This window comes from Neolamprologus brichardi, chromosome 2, assembly GCF_056152115.1.
Source record: "Neolamprologus brichardi isolate AB-2024 chromosome 2, ASM5615211v1, whole genome shotgun sequence".
In the NCBI taxonomy this organism is placed as follows: Eukaryota; Metazoa; Chordata; class Actinopteri; order Cichliformes; family Cichlidae; genus Neolamprologus; species Neolamprologus brichardi.
In genome coordinates, this window is record NC_142105.1 from 28,273,872 (window position 1) to 28,301,382 (window position 27,511).

A 27,511-nucleotide genomic window follows, 5' to 3' on the forward strand; every position below is an offset into this window, starting at 1 on the left:
GTGTTTGCCGGATCCATGCTTTTATATTCTTCACGCCACATTCAGATCCCACCAGCCAAATGTCGCAGAACAAACTGAGACTTTTCCAGTCTCTATGGTCCAGTTTTGGTAAAAGCGTGTAAATTGTAGCATCACTTTCCAGTTCTTAAAGCACAGAAGTGGTCCCCGATGTGGTCTCCTGCAACTGTAGCCCATTTGCTGGAAGGTTCAACGGGTTTAGAGATGCTCTTCTGCACACCTTGTAGCGAGTGGTCATTCGAGTTACTCTTGCGCCCCCATCAGTTCAAATCAGTCTGACATCAACAACACACTGCTGCTCATTACAGGAGCAATATCTCTCATTCTTAATGCCCCCCACTGTAGCCAGCTTTGATAATTTTAGGTCATCCATTAGTATTATTCCAAAATTATGGAATAATTTTCTAATTATGCCAGATATCACAAGGTGTGTGGTCCATTTCTTATTACTTTCATTGTTCATTCTATCCGAACACAGTTTAAAGGCACAAAATCTTCAGATGTAGAGATCCGGTAACAAAAAAGAAAATAGACACTTTTTAATGTCTAATAATATAAAATGCTTTTAATACAAATTTTAATACTAAAATACTAGTAGTATTTGTTTGATATAAAATATTAATTTACCGGTCACACCGGAGCAGACAAACTAAACATACTTGTATGTTAACATATGCTAATCTGTTCTAAGTGACACACCCTGTGCCCAATGAGAGCGCCTACATGTTAATTTCTCGGAGCAGTGGAGTAAATAGGGGTGGGTCCTGAGCGTTTTCCTTTTTTTTCCGTTTCGTGTGTATGTTTTTTGACTAGCTGGAAATGGCGTCTCTTGGCTTCGAACCGTTCTAACTTTATCGCACAATAATAAACATAACAATATACACAGCTATTATCCCATAACATGGGGAGAAACTTTACTGGGAGGTTTTGGACGCTCTAGTTGGGAAGCATTACTGTGACCGCTGCGACTAAAAGGAGTTAAATCGCGGAGGTAATGATAAAGAAGCTTACAACTACCGTGTACAGAGGCTAACGATAGCTAGCTAGCGATAGCGGACGACTCAAGAAAGGGCTTGCCAACTGAGCTAGTCTACGCTAGCCGATAAGGCCACTTAAAAAACGGAAGAAAATTGAGACGGTGGTTCCGGATATTTGTGTTAAAATGAAGCTACTCTTATAGGCAGTTATCGTCATAGAATGACGCGAGATGAACGTTTATATTGGTAATTATATGTGCTGTGCTAACCGTAGCTTGCTGGCTACAGTAACACTGTTGGCTAACGTTAGCAGGGGTATCTGGCTGAGAGGGGGTGTGTTTCTGTCCGACTGGGTGTAAAAACAAACTAAAAATACTCGGACAGTGGTTGGATATTTCATCTGTGTGACCAGAAACTTTTGTTTCGCTTCCAGAGAATAATGGAGGATTCTCATACACGGTACAGCAAGCGCCTGGTAAGTAACTTCACCCAACTGTTAAATCCCCGGATTCGTTGTTTTATGTTAACAAGGCAACTTCTTCGTTTTCAATGTGCGTTTTTAATAGACAATAAGCGATTTAGTGAATGAGAACTGATATGTTTTCTTTAGAACGGCCTGCTTTTCTTTTCTATTTTTTTGGGACATTGTGTTCACGGTAATGGTCCCATTTTTGGTTTGTGTGGCACCCTAATGATAACGGCAGTGAACCTGTGTAAAGGCTCTGGGTTCAGGAAAAGGTCAAGTTCAGTGTCTAAACTGACAGCATTTGTGATGTGACCCTGTTTCACCCCCTTCCCTGTCGATGTAAAGCAATAAACTCCAAGCTTACCGTCTGCGGTTTGTACTCAAAACATTACACCAGCTGATTCCTGTTATTACTGGGGCAGAGGCTCAATATTAGGTATATTTATATTATTAAAAAGACTTCTTGTCATTGTTGATTGTTATTTTTATTGCACGAAAACCTAATAAAAGCACACATAAAGTGGTTGCTTAATACTATTTTTTTTTTAATTAATTATGCTTTCTTCTTTTATTGCTTTATCTGGAAGCTTTAGCTTTGGTTTCGTTGGTAATATTGACTTGCTTTAGTTTAATAATAATAGGGACTGTGTGTTCTTTGAAAGTAAGGACTATTATATCTTAAATAATGCTACATTTGTGGTGTAGAGATGGGGGTGGGGAGATCTGAGAACAGAATTCATGTGCTTCATCCATCTGTCTTGCCAAGCAGTGCGCATAGGGTGAATGGCAGGAGGGGAGTTAAAGGGGGGCAGTGTGTAGAAGATTAACCCCTGCTATTGTAATACTGTATTATTTGTTTCCCAGATGAACTGATTTTTGTGTCTGACTGATTGATGAATTTGGATGGGCTTACATCTATCCAGCTCTTTGCTTAAAGCTTTGATATTGCTAGTTTCAGTTTCTTTCTTTTCTTAAAAAAATGTTGTGGTATAGGTCTAAAGTCTTGTTAAACGCCTATAATGAAATTTAACTTGATGCCAAAAGGTAATCCAGTTATTAGTGTTATAATGGTTTAAGTATATTGTAGTAATATACAGCTGTTTTTCAGTGGTTTTCCTCTCAAGCACATTTAATTTATCCAGCTCTCAGTTATTTCTTTGTGTGTGCCTCCAGTCAGATCTCGTCAGCATCAGCTGATTATTATAAATAAGATACCTTTAGTATATGTGATGAAGTGTGTGGAAACTAGGCTAAAGTCTGAATTCTTTTTATTTTTTATATTTTCTAAAACTTTCTAAAGGCTGAAGGCTTTATCAAAACCTCTGCCAGGTCTAGGCCCATGTGGCTATGTTGACAGGGGATTCCCCCTCATAACTGAGAGTTATGCTGGATGTGGGTTTGAGACAAAATTGCACCTTGTTTATTTGCTCTTTATGCACTGGAAACTGTTTGGTAAACTGCAATTTTGGGACCTTGTTTTGAGAGATATCTGTTGACAGTGAAGTTAAGATCATGAAGCTGGGAAATACTGGAAAGTCCAGTTGTTCTTCTTGGTGGATGGCTGTTGTGCGTAGGTGTAATTCTTGGTTTGTGTCGCATAATTTATGAAGCCGTACAAATTTTTACCTTAATATAATTTATATTTTCCTGAGACTCAAGCCCCCAGAGTACATCTTACTCTAATAGTTATAGCGTATGCATGTATGTCTGTTCACTAGCTTCTCTTCTATGCGTTAACCAATGAAGGTTACTATATAAACTGCCTAGAGTACCGGGATAATCAACATCTGTATAGTGTTTGGAAATTACTTTTAAAACATTCAAATCCTTAGAAATTCTATATATTATCTGTAGTCGCTGATCTCAAAACGAATGGGGACATTAGATCTACGTTACATGTTGTATTTTAAAAATATTTCTTGCAGTGTCTATAATTATTATTTTTTGTCATTCTGTGAAGTTAAAACTTTATTTAAAGGTTCTGAAATTTTTGTGAAACTAAACCCCGAGCCATTTCTATGGGTTTGGATGGCACAGACTTTAACTGAAAACCTTTATTTGTCTTCAGCGTACGCGAACACAGCGCCGCTATCAGGACGATGGAATCTCCGATGATGAAATCGAAGGAAAACGAATGTTTGACCTGGATGAAAAGCTAGAGTGTGAGCGATTCGGCAGTGACTTGATCAAACACATGGAGGGTAAAGGTGAGACTAGTGTACTGAAATTTATTTTTTATTTTTTTAAAACAGAACCTTTTGTGATTATATCTAGAGCTCTGTGAGATGAGTTGATGTGTTATTTTTTGTAAGAGGCTATCTACAAATTTCTTGTCCCTTGGGGGTTTTTGTTTTGTTTTTGATATGTGTATCTTTTTTCTAGAATTCACATTTGAATACATCCAGAGGGAAGGACTCAGGGATCCCATTATCTTCAAGACTACTGATGGCCTTGGCATGCAGTAAGGGACTGATTTCATTAGAAAACTCTTTTCACTGTGTGTCTTTCACCAAAGAAAAGTAATAGTAAAATTATTACCTCTCTTACAGAATGCCAGATCCGGATTTTAGCGTGAGTGATGTCAAGTTGTTTGTTGGTAAGTTCCTATTTTATCCCCATTCAGAGGAAGCAATTAACCAGTAGCCACAAACCCAGCCTCAGGGGTCACGCGCTAGTGTACTCCTATGTCCAATCCCAAGCTTGGATAATTGGGAGGGTTGCATCAAAAATTGCATTCACTAAAAAATTTTTACCAGAAAATGTGGCAGCCTACCTAAGCAGCTCAATTTCTCGACATTTTATCGGCAAGAAAAATATAAAGCCATGTCACTAAAACCACAGCACTACAGCAGAAAGCCTAAATATTTTCTTCTTTGTTTTTATGACACTGCCAGATGGAATCTTAAAATATAATTACACTCTATAATAATATATTTATACTTGTAAAATGTTTTTGCACTACATTGTTCAACTTAAAAATATTGTTTATACTAATATTATTGTTATTGTTATAATCTTTTTTTTTTAAACGCCTCTTGATTTGATTTTTTTATTTTTGCACCCATGATCTAGAAAATAGTTCTTGTATTGTAACAGCCCCACAGAGCACTGAAGAGTTGATTTTTAATTTGTGCTCATTGTGACTCCATAGCATAGTAATGTTTTTTGTTTTTTTGTTGGTTTGTTTTGTTTAAAAAAATTGTGCATATTGGGGGAAAAATGGAATAAAGGTCACAAAATATCCATTATAAATTGGTGAGTAGGGGCGATATGGCCCAAAATTCATATCTCTGGATGGCGATATACGATATATATCTCGATTTTTAAAAAAAAATAATTTAAGCCATAAAGTAAGAACAAAAAGAGAGTTCTTAGTCCAAGCTGTGTCCCAGATGTCACACAGGCACTTTTATTAACATTCAGCATAGATGTGCATAAAATAAATTATCAGCATTTATTAAATAATAATGCTCCATAAATAAAATAAAACAGTGTTGTTTTTGTGCATAACAAAAAGCTCACAATTGTGCAGTCAAAATGTAAACTAAAAAGATGCTGAGCATAATAACAAAGACAGATTTCGCAACTGCTCTGTTCCTAAGTTCTACTGCGTGACTGACAGCCTTGAGTTTGAAATCCGCTCTGTAACCAGGCCATTTGTGGTCCATATACGCACACAATACGGTAATATCATGTTGAAGGACAGTACGTAGTACTCCACGAGGTTCCTGACTACGGTAGCCGTAATGCTCCGACAATCCATCAAGCAGTGCGGCTTCGTAGCTTACCAAAGTTGTACTAAAACATTTTTTGACAGATTGCTGAGCGCCGCGTAGCACATAAAATCGGTTATCGGTCAGTAAGCACAACCAGAATTCATACATAAGGCGCACTGTCGATTTTTGAGAAAATGAAAGGATTTTAGGCCAAACGCGTTAGCGCGGTTAGCTCGTTAACACGTTGACACCGTCCAGCCCCATGCACGTGCCAATCCGTGGTAACTCGCTAACGGAGATTTGTTGCATTAATGCAGTTATAGCGTTAATGTCATTTTAATGAGATTAACACTGGCAGCACTAAAATAGTAATCTCCAAATGTTTTCTTTTTACCGACCAGCTCCTCTTTGATAGCTGCCGTGTCCTTCTTGTAGCCTGCAGGTGAAACGAAGGGGGAGGGGGAGTTGTGTTCAGTGAAGGAGAGAGGCGAGGCAGAGTAACGTTGTGTATAGACAAAAGTGGACGAAAGAGAGGCAAACCTGTGGCTCCACTAGTATAATTATAACGTAACATAGACTATATCGATATAAACGATATCTTCACATCTCATATCTCGTATAAAAATATATATCGATCTATTTAAAAACTCGATATATCGCCCAGCCCTGCTGGTGAGTGTTATGCAAAGTAAGTAATTATTATTAGGCTGTCAAATTTGGATTTGATTGCAATGATCTCAGTTGACATTAATGTGCTTACAGGTAGTCGACGTATTGTAGACGTTATGGATGTGAACACCCAGAAAGGAATTGAGATGTCGATGGCTCAGTGGCGACGATACTATGAGACGCCACCATCAGAAAGAGAAAAACTCTACAATGTCATCAGTCTAGAGTTCAGTCACACCAGACTGGAAAACCTGGTGAAACGGCCTGCTTCGGTGAGAGTTTGCACAGTTTTACACATGACGTTTCCAGAAACTGTACTTGTTGAAGCAACTGTTTGGGGAAAAAAAAATGGAACCGTAACTTCACCTTTAGTTATTGACCAACTGTGAGGTGTTAAGCAGAAAGTGGCGCTGATCATCAGAATAGTCTCGGGTTTGGTGCTGAAATTTTAAATGTGTACTTCTGTATTACACAGGTGGACCTTATTGACTGGGTGGACAACATGTGGCCCCGTCATATCAAGGAGAGGCAGAGGGACTCCACCAATGCCATCATAGACATGCACTATCCCAAAGTACAGAAGTGAGTAAACTAACAACATTTAACATTTGCTGTGCTGTAGAGAAACCACCATCATGACCCTCTCCTATATCAATGCAAATGTAAGCTAGCTAATCTGTATGCCAGCTTCTGTTCACATTTTTATCTTGTTTGATGGTTTTCAATCCTGCCTTCATGTCTCTCAGGTACTGTCTCATGAGTGTGCAGGGCTGCTTCACAGATTTCCACATTGACTTTGGAGGCACTTCCGTCTGGTACCACATTCTGAGAGGAGGAAAGGTCAGTCTGAATGTCACACCGCACAAGAACTATAGATGGACGAGGTGTCCATCAGAATAGTTATTAACTTTGGTGGTTTTAACAGGCACATTTCTATGTGCATGTGGGCTGTTATTGCACAGTTGCAACGCTAACTATGAGGCCCACATGCAGCAAAGGAGCTATGTGTGCATCTCTGCACTCACAGAGGGTTTCCAGAAGGAGAATTTGTTTCCCACTTTACAGCCTTTACCATTGAGAGAAATTTGGTGGCATTAAAGGAGAATAAGCAAGAAGGAGAAGAAAGGTGTATTTTACTGAAGATGCAAACACTGAGGTTACTGCAAATGATAAGTTGGAGCTTTTTCTGAAATGGATACAAGCGTGTACGAATTCTGAACATAATAGTAAAAGTACATTAGCTAACTTAACAATTGTGGCTTTTGTATTTAAAAAATCCAGGTAGGCTGCTGTGTTTAGAGAAACTCTAACAGAGGTGCCTATAACAGCTGGGTAAAAACTTAATATGGGGCAGTCCTTTTCTTCAGTCTTGCTTTCAGAATAAATCAAAGTATGATCTAATGTTATCACACTTCTTGTTATTATGCAGTAAATCCTGACGGGGACATTTTTATGAGTGCATGCCAGTTCCTTTAATAAAGTCAATTCTTGTTAGCAGACTAGAGGGGAGATCAAATTATTTAGTTGGCATGCATTGCAGATTCTAACTAAGATTTACTTTTCCCCTACAGGTGTTCTGGCTGATTCCACCCTCACCACAGAACCTGGAGATGTATGAGAACTGGGTTTTATCAGGAAAACAGGGAGACATCTTCTTGGGGGATAAGTGCCATGACTGTCAAAGGATAGTGCTCCACCAAGGGTACACCTTTGTCATCCCATCAGGTCTGTTCTGTAATAGAATAATAGCGTTATACATACAGTTACAGACAAGGGTAGAGACAATGTATGTAAGCCTCTCACACATGTAAACAAGCATCCTGTGTTTAATATGGTGTAGGGTGGATCCATGCTGTGTACACACCAGAGGACACATTGGTGTTTGGGGGGAATTTCCTCCACAGCTTTAACATCCCGATGCAGCTCAACATCTACACCATTGAGGATCGCACACGGGTGAGCAGCAGTTAAACAGCTCACTGTTTAAACGTCTTTGTAAATCATTTCAGATTTTAGAGTAATGTAATACATGATTCAGGGCCGTGTGGAAATTACAAGGGGGGAAAAAGACAAGTCTAAAAAAACCATTTAGTACCTTTTCAGGTATTCCCACTGTAGAAATCTGATGCCAGTACTGTCATTTTCTCGAAATTGAAACATGTATGCATCTTTTGGTTCTTGGATATGAATCCAAGGGTTGTAAAGCACTATCCACACAATTGTAGCCCACTGACAGGGTTACTGCAGGTCATTAAAAAGTCTGAAAGGAAAAACTAGACCTCAAATTGTCTGAGAGATTGTTGTATATTATAAATTTGGAGATGCTGTGACTTTAACTGGTAGATAAAATCAAAATTAGCTATGGAGAATATGAAGTTTATTTTGAGACTATGTCAAGTTTCTTTTCATTTCTTAAATTTAGCTGTAACACAGGTTAGGTATTCGGCTGGGTTAGCCCACACACACAGGTGTTCAGCTTGTATCTGGACTGCTGTGTCTGCAGTGACACCATATTTTTTTTTAAATATATATTTCTAAGAAGAAGTGAAAACCACAGCTACCGTGTGACAAATGCTTCTTTTTTGTGGTGCCTGACAGTAGCTGTTAAACAAAACAAAAAACATAAATAATATAGTTGCATAGGTGGAGCTGAGAATTTTAAAAAAGACATTTAATTATTAACAATTTGGAACCATTGTAGATGCATTACAAGCATGTAACTTCCTACATGTTCCTATAGGAACACATGTAATATCAATGTCCCCATCCTGTATGTGGTATAGCTCATATTTCCGTCATTTATTTACATTGATTGCTATACATATGGGTTCTGTTATTTGTAAATGTTGATCTACCTATAATATAAGCATAAATAGTTTAATTAGTACTAAATTAGGGTTAAATATGATTTTGAGCATAGTTTAAAATGAACCTTTACATGGTTTCTTAGAGAGAAAAGGACATTTTCAACATTTTGCTACAGGTCAAACACTTTAACCTTCACTTTATAATCAATAATAGGAGCTTTTAATTGTGATAGAAATAGAAACGAAGATGGAAATAATTGAAAAAGCAAGGCAACACTTTAGCTCAAACGAATGAATTGACATACCCATTGTTCATGTGACTACTTGGTTGCTTTTATGTCCATTGTGGTTCTTTGGACGTTTTATTTACCTGCGTAAAAATGGTGTATATTACAAACTGGCCTCAGTCACACAGGTTCTGGATACAAATATGCAGAAAAAAACCCAGCAGTTTTTTTATTTGCCGTAAATATTTGAATCAACCGCCATATTGATGTTATTAGTCTTGGTACCTGAGGTAGTTTATGGGCCAAGTTTCATAAAGATTGAACCAATCCACTAGGGGGAGTTCAGGAACAGAAATGCAGACATAAATATATCATTATTATATAAGATTTAGCAGTTCTTTCTGGTCTGTTTTTATCAACATCCCCTAGGTGCCAGCAAAGTTCAGGTACCCGTTTTACTATGAGATGTGCTGGTACGTCCTGGAGAGATACCTTTACTGTCTGACCGACATCTCGCACCTCACCCCTGAGTTCAAGAAGTACTCCCTCGGTATAGGTAAGGATAAATGTACTGCTGCCCCCCCTTTTTCCCCTACAGAACACAAACATTTGTTCATCACTTACTTTAACTTTAAACACTACATGCTTCCTCTTTTAAGGCTTAACACCAGCTGACCTCGAAAACAATGCCGACACTGGTAATGGTGCTTCCAATGAAGATGACACTGATGATGAAAATGAGGATATCAAGATCAAGGAGGAAGATGCCGAAGAAGAAAAACCAATCCAAGTTAGCAAACCCCGGCCCGTGCTGACCCCCTTTGAGCTGGAAGGACTGTGGAACCTTTTAGGAAAACTGGAGGAGCTGCCGAGCCACAAAAAGTGCGTCCCTGAAGGAATTGCGAATGCTGCAGGCCTGCTTGAGGACATGAGGGTGAGTGTCACCAAAGTTCCTTGCGTTGATCAACTTAGAACGTAGTCACATGCTCTACGTAAGTATTTAATATATTTAGACCAAATACTCATCTTTCATTTCCATATTTTTTGTCTAGGCTGTTCTGACAGAGTGTGCCGATGACAGCCCTAAGCTAGCCTACACTGGAGAGCCCATAGTCAGATGGCCTGAAAGGGTGAGAAGTGAACTATTTTTCTCAGCTTTATTTTTAATCATCTGCCTGGTGTTTGTGGGACTCAATCATAACATGCGTTTTCTACCCCTTGCCTGCTGGTCTTGTATATGTAGCCATCATGGTACCAGCCTCCCACTCCTCCTACACCTGTTCTTTACCGTCCTCGCTTGGGTCCCACCCTCCACAAGCCTCTGGGTCAGAAGACCAAACGGTCTTCCATCTCCGCCTTGAGACGGAGACGGGTGAGGTGCAAGCGCTGTGCTGCCTGCTGCAGGAAGGAGTGTGGCAACTGCCAGTACTGCCATGACATGAGGAAGTTCGGTGGACCTGGGCGCATGAAGAAGAGCTGCGTCATGCGACAGTGTCTAGCAGTAAGATTTCATACCCATCATTGTATTTATATACACTGAAATAATTATGCTGTCCATCTGTAAATGCATGCAGAAGAAACACTGAAAACTGTTAAACCATACTTTTACTGAAGCGTCTTACTCTAAAGTGTGTTGACAAACTGAACTGGAGAATCATTCTAAAGTTTTGATTATAGTCAGTTGCTGAAGACCTGACAGCTAAGTAAAAAAAAAAAAAAAAAGCAGGCAGGTGTGTGCCAAAGGTTACATCACTCGGACCCTTGCCGACTCATAGACACTGAAAGTATAATCAAGGCTTAACAAGTGTCCTGTCAGTATTATATGTAAAATTTCGGGCTTTATTTTGTCCACCACCTAGCCTGCGTTACCGAACACAGCACGATGTGCCATATGTGGAGAGGGGGAGTCAGATGAAGCGAATCCAATCACTCACACCCTCATGGAGTGCTCTGTGTGTTCAGAAATCGCCCATCGACAATGCATTAAGGTGCGTCTGCTTCTGATCTAGCATATAAATTAAGGACATTACACAGTTATTGCATTGATGCTTTTTGCATTTGTGATCAGGTTTTGTAGTTTCCAATTCAAACATTTACCTGTTGTGTTTTAGGAACCTGGTGAGGGGAAGATCAATAAGGACTTACCGAGTTGTTGGGAGTGTCCCAAATGTTACCAAGGAAAAGATTCAGCATCAGAGGTGCTTAAATATATTTCTTACATTTACTTTGATTCCTTCTTGCTTTAGCTGGTTCATTCTTTCGGACGTGTTTTTTTTTTCCCTTTATTGTTTATCAGCCACTTCCTGTTGCCTTATAGTTGATGTTGATACACAAATTAATAATGACACTCCCACATCAGTCTTCCAGCGATGAGGAAAGTGAAGAGTCAGAAGGCTCAACCTCCTTGCCACAGTCCAAACTTTCATACAGGGAAGGAATTGGTGTTGGTGAAGAGGCGGGTCCAGCAAAACGTAGCAGACCTCAAGGCCGGCCAACAGCACCACCGCCTTCTCAGAAACTGCTACTACAGCATCAACAGAGCCGCAAACGAGCAACTGAGCTTCAGCTCAGATATAAAAAGAGAGTAAGTTGGGGATACTTAAGTTTGTTTCACATTGATTTGTATTTATTTTAGTTGCTGCTGACTTTTTTTCCACAACTGAAACACCTGTTTGGGGAAACTGTCTCTGACTTTAAATAATAAGCTAACACTTTATCTATTCATAGATTCGTTTTTTCTGTAGCTGACACTTCCCTACATCTTTTCTTTTTATTGCAGCTGAAACTGGATCGGGTCAAAATGTTAACAGTAAGTGGTGCACTTATTTCTGCAGTTATTCTGTATTGCATTTGAAACTGTTGCATTTGTGAAGTTTTTTTTTTTTTTATCAACTTTTTAATGTTTTATATCTGCAGCAGATGACACAATTCTGCACAACCATTTTTTAGAACTAGATTTGATGTCTGAAACATGTCATGTCTTATTGATATTTGCCTTTTCCCTCTAAACAGAAATCGTCATCTCTAGCTCATTCCCCGAGGCTGCTGGGCTCCAGGGTGCTGCCTCGTCTGCGCTCTCCAGCGAGCAGACTACCTCAGGGCAGAGGTCAATGTTCCACCTGGGCGAATGGGTCTTCTTACCACAGCAATCCAGTAGAGACCGAGTCCTTTGAGGAGCAGCAGCAGTCTTCCCATGGTTTAGTGCTTGCACCCAAAGGAGAGCCCCGCAGGGGGAGGGGACGAGGTGTGAGGCTGCGGGGAGGAGGGGCAGGAAAAGGCATCAGAGGTGGTCATAGCCACGCAGAGTTGGAAGAGGACAGTGAGGACAGCAGCAGCAGCAGCACCAACAGCAGCAGCAGTGACGACGACGAAGAAGAAGAGAGTGGGCAGAACAGCGGGAGGGGAGGTGATAAAGAGAACCAGCCACAGTTGAGACGGGAAGGACAGGCAGCCAAAGAAAGAGAAGAGGACGGGTTTGAGATGGCCAACCAAAATGGAGCAGGTGAGGATGAAGAGGAGGAGATGGAGCAGGAAAGTCGAACAGGGGACAGAGATGCAACATATCTTAATAAAGTCACACTCCAAAGGCCAACCAGAGCCAAACAGGACCCGTCAGCTATTGTCCCTAAATTAGAGGCTGTTGCCCCTCACACTGCTACTTCCACAGTACACAGCCAGCCCAGAGCCCTCCTCAGACCCCCCATTAGAAATCGCAGCCCCTGTCCTGATCAGCACTCAAGTAGGCACACACCACCGCAGACTCGCAGTGGACACACTGGCACTCGCACTTCCCACTCAGAGAGACTTGAGGCCTCAAAAAGAATGAGACTGACCAGGCCAGCCAAACTGAACAATGGAGCTTCCTCGTCTTCATCTTCTGAGCTTCCCCATCTCCGCGTCCCTCTGTCTGCCCTGCAGGAAGGAGGGGGCGAAGCAGAAAGGGGGAGTGTTGGGAATAACCCAAGTTGTGAGAGAGAGGTGTGGGTTTCTGTCTTCCGCTACTTAAATCGTGCAGATCTCTGCGTCTGCATGGCAGTCTGCAAGAACTGGTACAAATGGTAAGACCTCTTCCCTGACACTTTACTAACAAATCTCCTTAAAGTGTTTTTTGTTTCGCTACACTCATAAAAAGCAAAGTAAAACATACGTGTTCAGGCCCATTCTACCTAATTTAAATCACAAATCACTGATGTTACTTGTGCTGGCTACAAATGATGGCGTGTTCTCTGGTTAATGTGGCCTCTATAGCTGGTCTCTGCATTAAGATAAAGAAAAGCTTCACACTTTTTAAGAGAGCTTTACAAACCCTACTGGACATTTGGTTTTTGTAGTTCAGCAAAGTGATGACTGTTACCTGGCTGATCACCTCAGGATCTCAGCATTTTTATCTGATATTTATGATAACTCTGAATCTGGACCTTTTTTTAAGTTGTTAAATTATGCCAGACCACAAGTGTGAATCACATGATCGAGGTATGTTTAACTGGGCCGTCTTGTGGGTCATTTCAATTTCATGTTGTAGAGGCAGGATAATTTTGCTTCTACTTTTTAAATGTTAAAAAGATTTTAGTGAGATTCAGTTGGATTTCAGTCTTTAAAATCAATTCAGACCACTTTGATTTGTATTTGTTAAAAGGCCCAGTGAGCTCTTTTGAAAGCCTAAAAGATGGTTTATTTAGACTGTATTGCTGACCCATATATCTACAAATGCACAGATATGTTCTTTATGCATATGTTTTCATCTGTAGGTGTTTAGACAAGCGGCTTTGGGCGCGGATTGACCTAAGCATCAAGCGCACGGTTAGTCCTCAGGCCTTGACAGGCATCATAAAGAGACAGCCGGTCACACTCAACCTCTCCTGGACCAACATCTCTAAAAAACAGCTCAGCTGGCTCATTGACCGCCTGCCTGGTACACACTCAAGTTTTCTTCCAGGATTATTGAATTCTGAAAGGGACAATATAGATGTATTAACAATATTAACACATAAAAAGGGGACTCAATTTTTAGATTGTATGACATTAAACACTATTTAAATCTTACCCATTTTACAGGGCTGAAGGATCTGATGCTGGCAGGCTGTTCCTGGTCCTCTGTTTCAGCTCTGTGCTCCTCTGGTTGCCCTCTCCTCCGTTCACTTGATCTGCGATATGCAGATGCCGTCAAAGATGCTCAGATCAGGGATCTAGTCACTCCTCCAGGTAAGGAAAGGGGAGCCTTAGAGGGTACAAAGTGATCATACGATGTGCATTATCAAGTAATAGATTTAGTATAGTTTTCTTTCCTTTTCCTTTCTTTTCCTTTTCCTTTCTCCCTTTCCTTTACCAAGTTTACAGAATGTCTCTGCTTGTTTTCTTTTATCTCTGGTCCAGGCTGTGACAATCGTAGTCAGTTGCGGTCCATGCAGTGTTTGCGGCTAGCAGGTTTGGACATTAGCGACTCCACTCTGCGTCTGGTGATCCGCCACATGCCCCATTTAACAAAACTGGATCTGTCCCACTGCAACAGTCTCACCGACCACTCCATCAATCTGCTGACTGCAGTGGGCTCGTCCACGCGAAACACACTCACAGAACTCAATCTGGGAGGTAGGAAACTGTTGGGAAGTATATGGACTGGACAGCATTTCTGGGAAGTTTCATTCAACTGGAGATAAATGTTTTCACGTTTCTTTTCCAGGCTGCAGTAAACTGACAGATACGTGTCTGAAGTATCTCCGCCGCCTCTCTTGCATCATGCTGCTTGACCTACGAGGCTGTAAAGGTGTCTCCCGCAAGGCCTGTGAGGCGTTCATCTCTGAGCTGTCGGTCAACACACTCTACTGCCTATCGGACGAAAAACTGATCCAGCGGATATCCTAAGCGGCTCGCCTTCTCTCATTGCAGACGTGATTTGGGATGCAAAAGCGGAGGAGTGGATCCTGATGTGAATCTGTGCAACAGAGAGAGGCAGGGAAGCTCATGCACCTGTGCCACGTAAAGGAAGGGTGGGGTCTAAACTGGGAGGGCTCGCTGACTGGTGCTGTTGGGAGGGGGACAAATGGCATGTCACAGCTGGAACGATGCTTCTTTTCATTACATTTTATTTTGCCATGTACTTAAAAAGGAAAAAAGGACTCAGGAGCTTTTTTGCTGTTCTTTTGGGACTTCGTGGTGAGTGGAGAAAACATCTTTTTTTTTTTTTTTCTCTAAATTTTCCTAAGTGGGAGAATGCAGGCAATTAAAAGCTGTATTAGACTATACATCCTGTGGATATCAAAGTCATCAACTCTTCTTTGGACAGAGCCAGTCATGACTGTCATCACAAGCTTTCTGCCTTGAGAAAGATAAGCAGAGACTTTGAGTTTCATCCGCAGAACAAACATGCATTGTTTTGTTGAACTTAACTGATTTCAGCTACTTTTGGGTGCTTCAAGCATATTAATATCTTTTTCTGTTCAGTTGTTTGATGACTTGCGCTTCATGCACAACAGCTATGCTTTGATACTTAAAAAACAAACAAACAAAAAAAAAAGGAAACTAAAGGTGAAAGGACTTTGATGTCAGACTTGGGAAACGTGAGCTACAGGAATGACCTATGTTTACCAGATGTTTATTCAGCTTTGTAAGTCACTGGTTGCGACACAAGTCCAGTTGTATGGTGTACATGGATGCTAAGTGTGTAAGAAAGTTAAAAGTGTGAGTAGGCAATCAACATGGCAACAAGACCTCACCCCAACAAAAGGGCAGGTTGCATTAAGTGTAGGGGACGAGCCAAGGATAAGGTGTCAGATAAATGGTGCATTTTCAAACAACGTTAGACTTCAGGTGCTATAATTTCCAAACTCCTTTTGCTTTGTTTTTGTACAGAGACAACATTTAGAGCAAAACTATTCTAGATTAAACCGCTCCCCACCTGTCTTTGATACACCCGTTTTGCTTTCATTTACAAATAAAAAGAGAGGAAAAAATGTGACCATCTACTTTTCACATGACTTTGTCAGATTCAGTGTAGAGATGTTTTGTTTAGGGAGGTGGGGGTTCTGCTCATTTCTTTGTTCCCTTATAGTGTTATGGCTCTATATCAAAGGTCTCCTCCCAGACTGCTCCTCCTGGCCATATCCCTTAAAAATGAATATAAGAATATAAATGTATACTTTTGTGTAAATGTGTTTTTCCTCTTTTAGATTATCAAAACGGGGAACCTGTAGCATTGTAATTATTTTCAGAAGCCTTTTTCACTTTATGTTATTTGTGTTATTTTTCAAGAAAAAAATAAATAAAAGAATGATAAACAATGGCTGGGTTTCGTGATTTCTGTTGAGCTGAAAGTGGGGAAGATGCACTGCAATTACATCACTAGTATTTTCCTGTTTATACCATCTATCCACTCCTCGGTGGCTCCACCCAGCATCTCCCAATAACCTGGAAATAAAGCGACGCCTAGATAAATAAATAATAAAGAAAACTGCCGCTGCGGCTGTAAATACACAGAAATATTTGTACCGGATCGCAGCAGACTGACAGATGTAATCGCCTTTATTAGGCGTTTGCTTGGCAGGAAACGAGTGCTGTCCGACATCAACTGTCACCAGCATCATCTCGGATGCCCCAACTCGAGGGACCTGGATGTGAAAGCGGAGTAAAGGCCGTGTCTTGTGTTATTTAGACAGCCCTGCGATAAGAAAGGGGGGGAATGGTTGCAGTAGAAGCAGCGGCAGCAGCGGGGGAGAAGCTAGCTAACTCCATCAGCCGGCAATTTCACCCGCTATTTTACTACTTTAAGGACACTGTGGAAAAAATGAGCGGACACTGAGGCGCATTTTAGGCTGTCTTCAGTTACGAATAATGGAACACAGGCGCCAAAACGAGAGGGAAATGATGTTATTAGCCAGTTAGCTAACGTTAGCCCAGCTAGCTGCTAGTTAACGTTAACTACAACAAATTAGTGGGCTGAGTTAGCCTAGCTAACTCAGCCCACTAATTTCCATAGGCAGGTACAGTAGTCGTTTAGTTGCTGACTAACGCTAGCAACTTTGGTATATTTAGTGAGTGGAAGGGTTTTTTTCCCCCTTGGAGACACACCTCTTGCATTCAGAGTTTACAATTCCCTGCTGTAAACGAGGCTAGCTAGCTAAGCAGCGGTGCCGATCAGCGCAGCACCCGTCTGCTGTGGTGTCGCTGCAGAAGTCGTAGCTTTCCTGATTAACTCTCAAACGGTCGTCAAACATGGCTCAAGAAGCGTTTCCTTTGCATTATCTGGTTTGGAACAATCAGTACCTGGAGCTGGATCGAGAGCTACAGAAGAAAGAGGTAAGACGGGTGTCTTTGATTTTGTTTTTTGGAGCTGATGATAGATGATGGAGGGGTTTTTGGCATGTCGAACTGCATTGCGCTCATGCTGCTGCTGCTGCTTGTGTGTTTGGTTTTGCAGCAGGATCTGGAGCGCTTGGATCCGAGAGGGCGCACCCCGCTGGAGCTTGCTGTGTGTCTGGGCCACCTGGAGTCAACCCGGGTGCTGCTCAGGCACTCTGCAGACCCTACACATTGCAACGCACAGGGCTGGACCAGTAAGTGCTCTGCTGCTTCTCTGTTTCCTACCCTCAGGCTACTGAGGGAAAGAGAAACACCCTCTGTAAATAAATGCATGTTTCAGTCTTGCAGGAGGCAGTGAGCACGGGGGACCCTGAGCTTGTACAGCTGGTGCTTCAGTACAGAGACTTCAAGCGTGCCACTGAGAGACTGGCGGGCATTCCCGAGCTGCTCAGCAAACTAAGACAGGTAGATCCATCTGGTTGCACAAATGTAATCTCTTGGGTTTTACACCTGACCCGTTGAACTGAGACAACCCTCATCAATTCCTTGGTGCCTGGTTGAGGTTGATGTGTCAGTGTATGTTTTTAGCAGCTCTTGAGCTGTATTGAATCTGAAGGCACAAACGGAAGAAGACTTGAGAAGATCTAAGAGTGTCTTCTGTGTCTTCCAGGCACGAGACTTTTATGTGGAGATGAAGTGGGAGTTCACCAGTTGGGGTGAGTGTGGCTCATTAATGCATATCCACAGAGGTCAGTTTCAGCACCACAAGTAGCTGGACAGCTCCCACAACAGCAGCAAACAGATGTTGTTCAGCGGATTAAAATTAGAGTATCACTACCAACCAGATTGTAGCATATATGATTCTCTCATTGACAGTTAATAAATTCATACAAAAATTGTCAGCTTTATTGTCAGCCAGCTTTTTATTCATTAGGTATTCAAATTGTTTCTAGTGCTACTTCACTGTAACTGCATCTCATCTTCTTCAACTTCCATCTCAGTGCCCTTGGTGTCAAAAGTGTGCCCCAGTGATGTCTACCGGGTGTGGAAGAGTGGCTCTTGCCTCCGTGTGGACACCACACTCCTGGGTTTTGAACACATGACTTGGCTGAAAGGACGACGCAGCTATATCTTCAAGGGTGGAGGTATGCGCTTTTTGCACCTTAGGCCACAATAGCATGCAAGCCTTTTAACTAACATAGATAGATTCTGAGCTGATGTAGGCCATCCCTGAAAGACTAAAAAGCAATTCTGTTCTTCTAGCTTTGTGATGGCTTTCATACTGTCAGAATTATTGTCATTTTCCTCTTGCACTTGTATCTTGATTGAGTTTTGTATGCACCCTGATTACAAAGCCTAGCTGTTTGTGCTATTTGTCCGTCTCTTCTCAGACGATGGGGCAGTGGTCATGGAGGTGGACCATGAGAAGCAGGTCGTGTACACAGAGCCGCTTGTGTTGTCCCCTCGTGATGCGCCTTCGCTCCTGGCAGCAATGCAGCCATCTCAAGAGAACACAGCCCAGAGACTCACATCGCCTATTGTCTCCACGCACCTCAACACTCGCAATATTGCATTTGAGCGGTAACATACTGTATACATATACGCAGAATTCTTAAATTATTTCTACACATCTCATTTGTCATGCTTCCGTGCATAAACTCTGAGTGCATCCTCGCAGTTAATCATGTAGAAATATATATTATATTAGCACAATGAGTACTTAATTTGTCATTGTGTGTTTAGGAACAAGTCTGGAATCTGGGGCTGGCGCTCTGAGAAGAGCGAGGTCGTCAGTGGGTACGAAGCTAAGGTAAGTGCGAGTGAGCCCATTTAGTTTTAGATGTATTTAATTATTTATTTCAAACTGTGCTTTTGAATTTAGACAGGCAGACACTCATACTCCTGACTGTACACCCCTGTTTTATGGCTATTAAAAATAAAAAATAAAAAGTTTTTGTAAAAGCAAACTAAAATGCTCACGGGTGCTTTTCCTTTGTGCGTTGTTGTGTAAAGGTTTACAGCGCTACCAATGTGGAGCTGGTGACTCGTTCAAGGACAGAACATCTGTCAGACCAGGACAAGTCGAGAAGCAAAGGTAACAACGGATACACACAGATACACCTCATAACTGAGGTGTGTATCTTGAACAGATCATGGAGACTGAGAAATGTGATTTTTCACCAATTTATTGTAATAAAATGTTGATTGTATTAGAAAATTAGCTCTTCATGGATACTTTCCTTAAGTGGACTTATTATGCTTTTACTTGTTTCTGGTCATATATACACTGCTACAAGTGTGAATGTTCATGTTAAACTTGGTCAAGGTTTTAAATAATAAGTATGAGTAATCCCTCTGAGACTGAAACCGAAGCATCTAACTGCTCAGAATGCTCCATGTCAGATAGATCATCAGTCCATAGGTACAGTAAAAGATAAATAAGGACTATTTTGAACTATGGGTCTTGCAGAGCTGCTCTAATAAAGTGCTGGAATAAAAATATGGGGCTGGACATTTACAGTCCACTTTAAACAGACCATACAGAGTAAATTTTAATGGATTTTTGTAGCACTTTCATAGTGATCTCTTTTTATTCCTTTTCGTCTTCCTACTCAGGCTCAAAGACTCCTCTGCAGTCTTTCCTGGGGATTGCTGAACAGCACACAGCTCACAATGGGGTAAGTCTCAGCAGCGCCCGTGCATTAACATCTACACACACACACCACCTACACTGCTTTCAGCCTCCTTTAATGAACACTGTTACTTACTGCTCCCTTTCCATATTTCTCTTAGAGCAACGTGTCCCAGTGCGCCAGTCCTCACAACCCCACAGCCATCACAGCTGAGGAATACTTCAACCCGGAGTTCAACTTGAACGGCCGCGACATTGGACGTCCCATCGAGCTTACCAGCAAAGTTCAGAGGTAAGATACACAACGCAAATCCACGCACAGATGTTCATCACCACCCTTATTTCTCTTTTTGTTGTTCTGCCTCCATTCTAGGTTTAAAGCAACGCTGTGGTTGAGCGAGTCTCACCCTCTGTCCCTGGCCGAGCAAGTGACACCCATCATAGACCTCATGGCCATTTCGAATGCCCACTTTGCCAAGCTGCGTGACTTCATCACCCTCCGCCTGCCACCAGGCTTCCCTGTCAAGATAGGTGAGTGTGGTTAAAGATATATGTTGTTAGTGGCACTATTTGAGAAAGTTTGCCAACTTGACATCATCTCACGGTAGTTATTTTGCAATAACAAGAGCAAGCACCTGTATAAATGAAAGAGGAGAGAGCAAAGACTTTAGTTTCTATGTTCACCAGGGTGTAAAAATCACATGTATCAAATCATCGGTCAAAACTGGTTAAATCCAAATGGCAACTGTCTTGTTTAGGGTGTGCAATCCTAGCTTATATGAAGTATATAATTATATTAAATATATCGAAGAGCCCAGAAATGCAATCACCTCTGAGCCTCCAATCAGCTTTTGTGGGTTTGGAAGGAGTTTTGTTTATATTTTTTTTGTTTCAGTCCTTGTTGGCCACCACATCTCATGTCTGACTGAACTCTCCGTCTGCCTTTCAGAGATTCCTCTGTTTCATGTGTTGAATGCCAGAGTGACGTTCAGCAACCTGTGCGGCTGTGACGAGCCGGTCAGTTCTGTGACGGTTCACAAACCAGAGAGCCCCGGAGAAGCTGGTAACTACTGACCTAACATTTAGTGGTACCTGATACCTTTACGTGACTCGACGTGTAATCATTATCATTGTTATTATCATGTACCTTCTCATATCACAGGTCAGGCCACTCCTCCCTTCCACTGTGAGGTGGACCCCTCAGTGTTTGAGCCCCCTCCCGACTACACCACTCTCGGTCCGGGCCGCAGCGAGCCAATGAGGGACGAGGATGACAACCTGCTGCAGTTTGCCATTCAGCAGAGCCTGCTGGACGCCGGCACAGAGAGCGACCAGGTAAGAACAAATCCCCTTCTGGGTCACAGAGCCTTGTTCTTCTTTTCCTTTCAAGACTTCTCTGTTTTTTAAAATTTTCTCTCAGTTTATTAATTTGCCCTTCTCATGTGACGTTTTACAGCACCTTTTAAAAAACAAAGGGTCTTGGGTCATAATACTGTTACAGTGTTTTTATCATCTCAAATTCATTCCACTGTGAATTATTTAAAAGCTCAGCTCAGTCTCTGTGTAGGTTGTCCTTAAATCTAAAGCCAGGTGTAATCCTTGTGTCTGGTTTTCAGGTGACCATCTGGGAGGCCCTCACCAACAGCCGTCCGGTGCCACAGTCTCCCCTGTACGAGGAAGACTCTCAGCTGGAGAGGTGAGCTTATCCTCAGGCTTTACCTGTCTTCTTTTCTTAAACTGGCCATGTCCTTAATAATTACGTCAAACATTCTGAGATGGCACACAACACACCTAAGGACTATTTCCAGATTGTCGTGTTTGACAGAGAGGAGCATAAACCTGGCAGCTGAGTCACTCATCTATGCAACACATGTTAATGACTGGTCCGTGGACTGTTGGCTGGACATTCTGACTTTTGTTTGTTCTGCAAATGAAATGATGAGACTAAACGTCTGCTATCACAGTCAGTCTGTCTAAATCGTATGCAACACAGATCAGCTGCCAGGCCCAGCTTCAGTTCACGGACACTTTTACGCTGCTCACACTAGTTAAAGGTTTTACGCCTGAATGAAAGAGTCAGAAAACCGCCAGAGATATGAGGACATGCAGGTAGATATCTCCATATGTTTTCTCTGGTATTAAACTTTAATACTTACACTTTCTAAGAAAGTGATAACACCTCTGCAACCAAATTTAACAGGCTCTTCTTTCTTGCCAGTGCTCCGCCTCCTCACTATGGAAACAAATGGCACTGATCATATACTTTTCACTCACTTTTTGAAATGTCTGGTTAAAAGGTTATGACCTCACAAACTCTCTTGTAGTTGTTACTGTAAAGAAAAATCGGACAGTTTTAACTTATCTTCCTTGTTGTTATGTAGGGAAATCCCTGGCTTGTGGAGTGACTTAATTACACATTTCTAAATAGAGTTCAGTGATGAGCTTTTTCTTCCCACCTTCTCCTGAGAGCACCAGCTTAAATTTATCCTGTAATGAAACGCAGCTTGAAAAGTCTCCTGTTAAGAGACCTGTCGTTATTTAACGGTATCCTCATTTCTCTCCCGTCTCAGGGCAATCCAGGAGTCTCTGTCCATCTCACTGGCCAGCAGAGAGGGAGAGGAGATGGCCGACCCCAGCCAGCCCTCTTCTGTCTCTCCGTTGGACCCCACCGCCAACTCCCCGCTCTCCTACAGCACCGTGACCGATCCGCGCTTATCCGCACACTACGGCGTGGCGACCAGCTTCGACGAGCAGCTGCGGATTGCCATGGAGCTGTCCTGCAGGGAGCAGGAGGAGATAGACAGGTGGGAGTGGAGACGAGATGGATGAGGAAATGAGTCATTTCTGAAATTGTGGGTTTATATGACCTATAATTGTTAGACAGAAGGAAGAAACCACAACAAACAAACAAAAAACCTCTCACACCTGCTAGAATTTGTAGAGCATACAAAGTATTAGTCATCTTTTTTATTTTTGTTTTAATTTAATGGAGTGTGCACACAGAGAGTGCCGCCCTCTGCTCTTTCATCTCAAACTCATATTTTGGCAGCATGGTGTGACAAACAACAACTGCGACACTTTAGGTGTCAAAAATCTCCCAAAAAACAAATGATGCTGACAAATTATTCCCTGCTTAGGGAAGCAGTTGGATTCAGATGGATTCATCCATTCATCTAACCACCCTTTTTCATAACCACGTATCTAATTCAGGGTTACCCATCTGTCACTGAGCTAGAGGCGGGGGACACTGCAGACAAGTTTCCTTGCTCTCACGTGGCTGGAAACTAGGGCAGGGCGATATGGCCTAAAATTCATATCGCGATATGATTTGACGCATGTGCGGTAACGATATATATCACGATATATTATTTTCTTCTGTATAACATATTTTCCACACTATAAGGCACATTTAAAATCCTTTATATGTCTCAAAAATCAAGAGTGTGCCTTATGTATGAATTCTGGTTGTGCTTACTGACATCGAACCGATTTTGGCGTGCAGAAATCTGTTAAAAAATGTTTTAGTACAACTTTGGTAAACTGCACCGCTTGATGGATTGTCAGAGCATTACGGCTGCTGTAGTGAGGAGCTTCGCAGAGTAATCTGGGTCCAAAACTCCTTCCATTTCAGGTCCCAAAGTCAAACAAACACTGCTTTATCGGGTGTAACAATTACATTTTACATCCATGCATCCATGAAAACAGAATTTATTAAATTTAATGGAGTTAGAAGTTAACAGGAAGTTAGCTCGCTAGTTTCCACCTAAACATTTCACACCATGTTCTGACTGAGAGATTTTTGAAACTAATTCAAACGTACAGCTCTGCTACCACTTCCACCATAAATGAAGACAGAAAACTAAACAGCAGTGGCGTTTGCAGGGTTACTGAAGTTGGACTACCTGGTATATAATGTTATGCTACGTGATTGCTAGCGACACAGCTATGTTAGCATAACATTAGCACAGTGAAGCTGGAGGATGAACGCCAACTTTTTTTCCACTCGATAAAAGTTAACGTGAGGGATTCTGGTGGTCAGGGACAAATGCAATCGCATAGCAGGATGCTATACACGGGCCAAACTTCAGTCAGGAGAACAACTGAGATTATTCATCCACAATACGAGGTTAGTCATTAATATACTGCAACAACATGGGAATAGAGCAGCTGTGAGAGAATTCAACATTAATGAATCAATGTTACAGAAGTGGAGGAAGCGCAGTTTTTCCTTTCCCCATATTTCAAAAGTGCTTCATCTCTTTGCTATGACTGTCGCCCAGCATAATTTGCAGATGATAATGGTTTTAGCCGCTGCGATGCTTTCGACCAAAACAGGCGCAGCTTGATGACATCATCAACATGCGATAGAGCGATATAGTCAAAATCTCTATCGTTGGCCAAATTGAAATCGTTTCTATCGTATATCGTTTATATCGCCCACCCCTACTGGAAACATTAAAAATGTTTTAAGCTTGAAAAATAAAGTATGAAAAAAAGGAGAGGAAGATAATAAGGGATAAAATACTGCTTGTCAACACCCCATTAATGCTACCCAGCGCTATCATAGCCAGATAGCAAAGTAGTTTATCGGATGTTATTATAACTATCTCAGCCTTCAGCTGTAGCGGTCTAATTATTTCTGGTGTTAATGGCAGCTCATAGTTCAGCTGCTGTTGAAGAGGCCCGATTGAACCTGCAAACTATTAGCTGTGCAGGCAGTTTAAAAGTGTCTTTATGAAGCACGAGGGCTTTCATCAAATGTTAAATGCCCGAAGTGAAAGGTTCAGTCCACTGAACGAGCAAAACAGTGGAGGGCTGTGGGGGGTCACTTCTCATTCTGCAGTCTTGTGAACTTCTACGGACACAATTTTATAAAATAAAGGTGAAAATTAAAAAATTCCGACCCAGGTTTGGACTCACGACGACTCAGACTCGTGTGTTGTTTTCAGGCGGTCATCCTCAGTCATCTCTGCTGAGTTAATGCACATTTAGCAGTGAGTTACTCTTCCATCCTCCTTTGTGTCAGATGGTAATGAGCTGCAAATTCGGTGTGAAGTCACGTTGCTTTTGGTGCCTTTCGTTTGGGTGGTAACCTGATTAAATGCATTCACCTGTTCAACCTGTTTTTTATTAGTAAATTTCTTGATTTTCATAATTCATGCGCGCTTCAGCAAGAACTGTGCAGTTTTCTCAGATTGACAACTTTTTTTTTCAGCTATGGTCCTGTGAAAAACGGAGTACACCATGTGATTGAGAAGCTTGTAGAAACACCTTTCAGTATAAATAACTTGACCTAATTATTTTCTACATCAGTCTCTCACGTCACGCTTCTTTACAACATTGCTTCAGTTCATCGAGGTTCGCAGGGTTTCTCTTAATGCACTACCACAGCATTTCAATCAGGTTGAGTCAGCCCTTCTGTTGTGACAGATGGCCTCACATTTGACTCTAGAATGCTTTGGTATACAGAGGAGTTCATAGTCCACTCAATGACTACAAGGTGCCCAGGCCCTGTGACTGCAAAACAAGCCCAGATCATCACCCCTCGTCTGTCCAAAGGACATTGTTCCAAAAGTCTTGTGCTTTGTTCAGATGCAGCTTTGCAAACCCAATCTGTTCTGCCATGTGCTTTTTAGAGAGAGGAGGCTTTCTTCTTTCAGTCCTTCCAAACAAGCCACATTTGTTCAATCTTTTGGTGTGTTGGTGTTGTTCCTGCATCATCAATACTAATGTTGCTCCAGGATCAGCATCGCAAATGGCCAGTCAGCATTAGCCAAGAAGTTAATGCTTTTAAAACACGAGTAACCTAAATTTGGCTAATGGCAAACCTAAGTTGATAATATGTTCTTGTGTACAAACTGATTAAAGAAAAGAGTTAAATGTTTACTGTTTGTTCTGGAGGAAAATTTAATATAAACAAACCCCCCACTCCCACATTGGAAGGCTCACAACAATGTGCTTGATCCCTTTAAAGCCAAATCATATTTGTTAAGTGAGTTTTTGAGATTACATCACAAGTGTGATCTCCCTCCCCTAACCCCACCCCCTGAAAAACCCAAATAAATTGCAGGAGATATTTGTATGGAATAAATTACAAAGAATATTATAAAATATGATACAAATTTAAACTCATATATGCAAATTAATATTTCATGTTTTTTAAATTTCATCAGAAGATTCACCAAATACTCCATTGTTAAAAAATTGGAATTTTCTGACAATTATTTTGTGATTCATGCTTTGAAGGGTTAAGATGATGCCGGAACACCTACACGGGGATATCAAATACACCACTTTACATTTAACACTACTTTAACACACTGTCGGGCGATCGTGGCTTGGCAGTTCGTCTTGTAACCGGAAGGTTGCCAGTTCGAGCCCCGGCTTGGACAGTCTCGGTCGTTGTGTCCTTGGGCAAGACACTTCGCCTACTGGTGATGGTGCGATATGGCAGCCTATAACTGTAGCTTGCCTCCACCAGTGTGTGAATGTGAGAGTGAATGAATAGTGGAATTGTACAGCGCTTTGAGAGCCCCGAAAAGCGCTGTATAAAATGCAATCCATTATTATTATTATTATTATTATTATCAGATTACACTTATAACACGATCCGAACAGCCTTTCAGACGCCTTAAATCTGTGAAGAAAGTCATCTTAAAGTGATGATACTGTCAGTGTTCTGACAGATGAACTTCTTATTTTGCTACAGGAAGCGTAAGGAGGAGGAGGAGGAGCTGGAGAGGATCCTGCAGCTGTCACTCACCGAAAAGTAATGTAACACCGACAAGGGCAGGCGGAGGCAGGTCTACATTAGGGAACAATCATCTTATTTATTCTGTTTTATTTTTTAAATCCTGAGATGTTAACTTATTACAGATATTTTATTTGTATTTCTCACACGAAGGCTGCTACAACAGAGTGTAAAGGACCTGAATATAAGAAATGTGAAACAGGAAGAGACCGTTACTCTTAAAAAACAACAAAAAATAAACACTATAGTCAAGGATCGAGACGAAAAGGGATAGTGTGTTTGGTTTTCTTTTTTATTGAATATTTTTCACAGTCTTGCTGTCTTTATTGAGTAATGAATGATCCTTAAACTTTAAACCTATAACATGATCCACAATAAAGCTAAAAAATAAAATAAAAAAGTGCAATCTCAATGGAATAACCTATTAAAACTATAACATTTCAAAAGTTTATGTTGGCTTACTCCTGTGTGTGGAAAATTAAAAAAAAATAACAATGATCCTGGATTGTGTCTGTGGGTTTTTGTTTGTTTGTTTGTTTTTAATTTATTAATAAAGAATAAGAAGAAACATCAGTTTTCTATATTTACAATTCAATTATACATTGATCTGAAATAAACAACAGTGCTTTAAGCTTTTATGTTTCTTTTCTTCTTTTTTTTTTTACACATTTAAACATGAATAACAGGCAGAAGCTGAGACAAAAATCAAAGCTAATCCGCAAAACCTATTCATGTTACTTTGGCAGTTGATTGTTTTCACCTACGTGAGATTTTTGACATCAGAGTCATCACTTTTGTATTGTGAAAATAGTCATCAATCAATCAGTAAATCAAGAAAGCACTCAGCAGAGTTGGAATCATATTCAACCCCAGTGACAGCGTTTAGGCTCACTCTTACAAAACTTATTAAAAATACAAAAATGGAGTACAGTGATGCAACGTTGGACATGTAA

The 27,511-nt window shown here is 41.2% G+C and overlaps 2 protein-coding genes across 3 annotated transcripts; both read left to right on the forward strand.

Moving 5' to 3' along the window:
- The first annotated feature begins 811 nt into the window (after positions 1–811).
- Positions 812–16,157, forward strand: kdm2ab (lysine (K)-specific demethylase 2Ab). Of its 2 annotated transcripts, none has more exons than XM_006781364.3 (23): positions 812–1,009; positions 1,429–1,470; positions 3,530–3,668; positions 3,844–3,922; positions 4,011–4,057; positions 5,940–6,118; positions 6,322–6,428; positions 6,593–6,686; positions 7,418–7,571; positions 7,687–7,802; positions 9,310–9,436; positions 9,540–9,814; positions 9,933–10,010; positions 10,124–10,381; positions 10,740–10,868; positions 10,992–11,078; positions 11,240–11,464; positions 11,660–11,689; positions 11,893–12,938; positions 13,629–13,792; positions 13,936–14,082; positions 14,254–14,469; positions 14,561–16,157. In XM_006781364.3, exons 2-23 carry the CDS (start codon positions 1,435–1,437, stop codon positions 14,740–14,742), a joined length of 3,915 nt encoding a protein of 1,304 aa, XP_006781427.2. In that variant the 5' UTR covers positions 812–1,009; positions 1,429–1,434; the 3' UTR covers positions 14,743–16,157. The 2 variants fall into 2 exon arrangements, with proteins under 2 accessions (XP_006781427.2, XP_006781428.2); XM_006781365.3 differs by lacking the exon at positions 812–1,009 and adding an exon at positions 1,030–1,241.
- A 111-nt stretch (positions 16,158–16,268) lies between these two features.
- On the forward strand, positions 16,269–27,056 carry ankrd13d (ankyrin repeat domain 13D). The gene is made up of 16 exons (XM_006781359.2): positions 16,269–17,172; positions 17,294–17,429; positions 17,516–17,640; positions 17,846–17,891; positions 18,177–18,320; positions 18,567–18,756; positions 18,919–18,985; positions 19,189–19,270; positions 19,792–19,853; positions 19,969–20,099; positions 20,181–20,338; positions 20,757–20,870; positions 20,970–21,142; positions 21,424–21,503; positions 22,378–22,611; positions 26,517–27,056. Exons 1-16 carry the CDS (start codon positions 17,089–17,091, stop codon positions 26,578–26,580), a joined length of 1,890 nt encoding a protein of 629 aa, XP_006781422.1. The 5' UTR covers positions 16,269–17,088; the 3' UTR covers positions 26,581–27,056.
- The last annotated feature ends 455 nt before the right edge of the window (positions 27,057–27,511 follow it).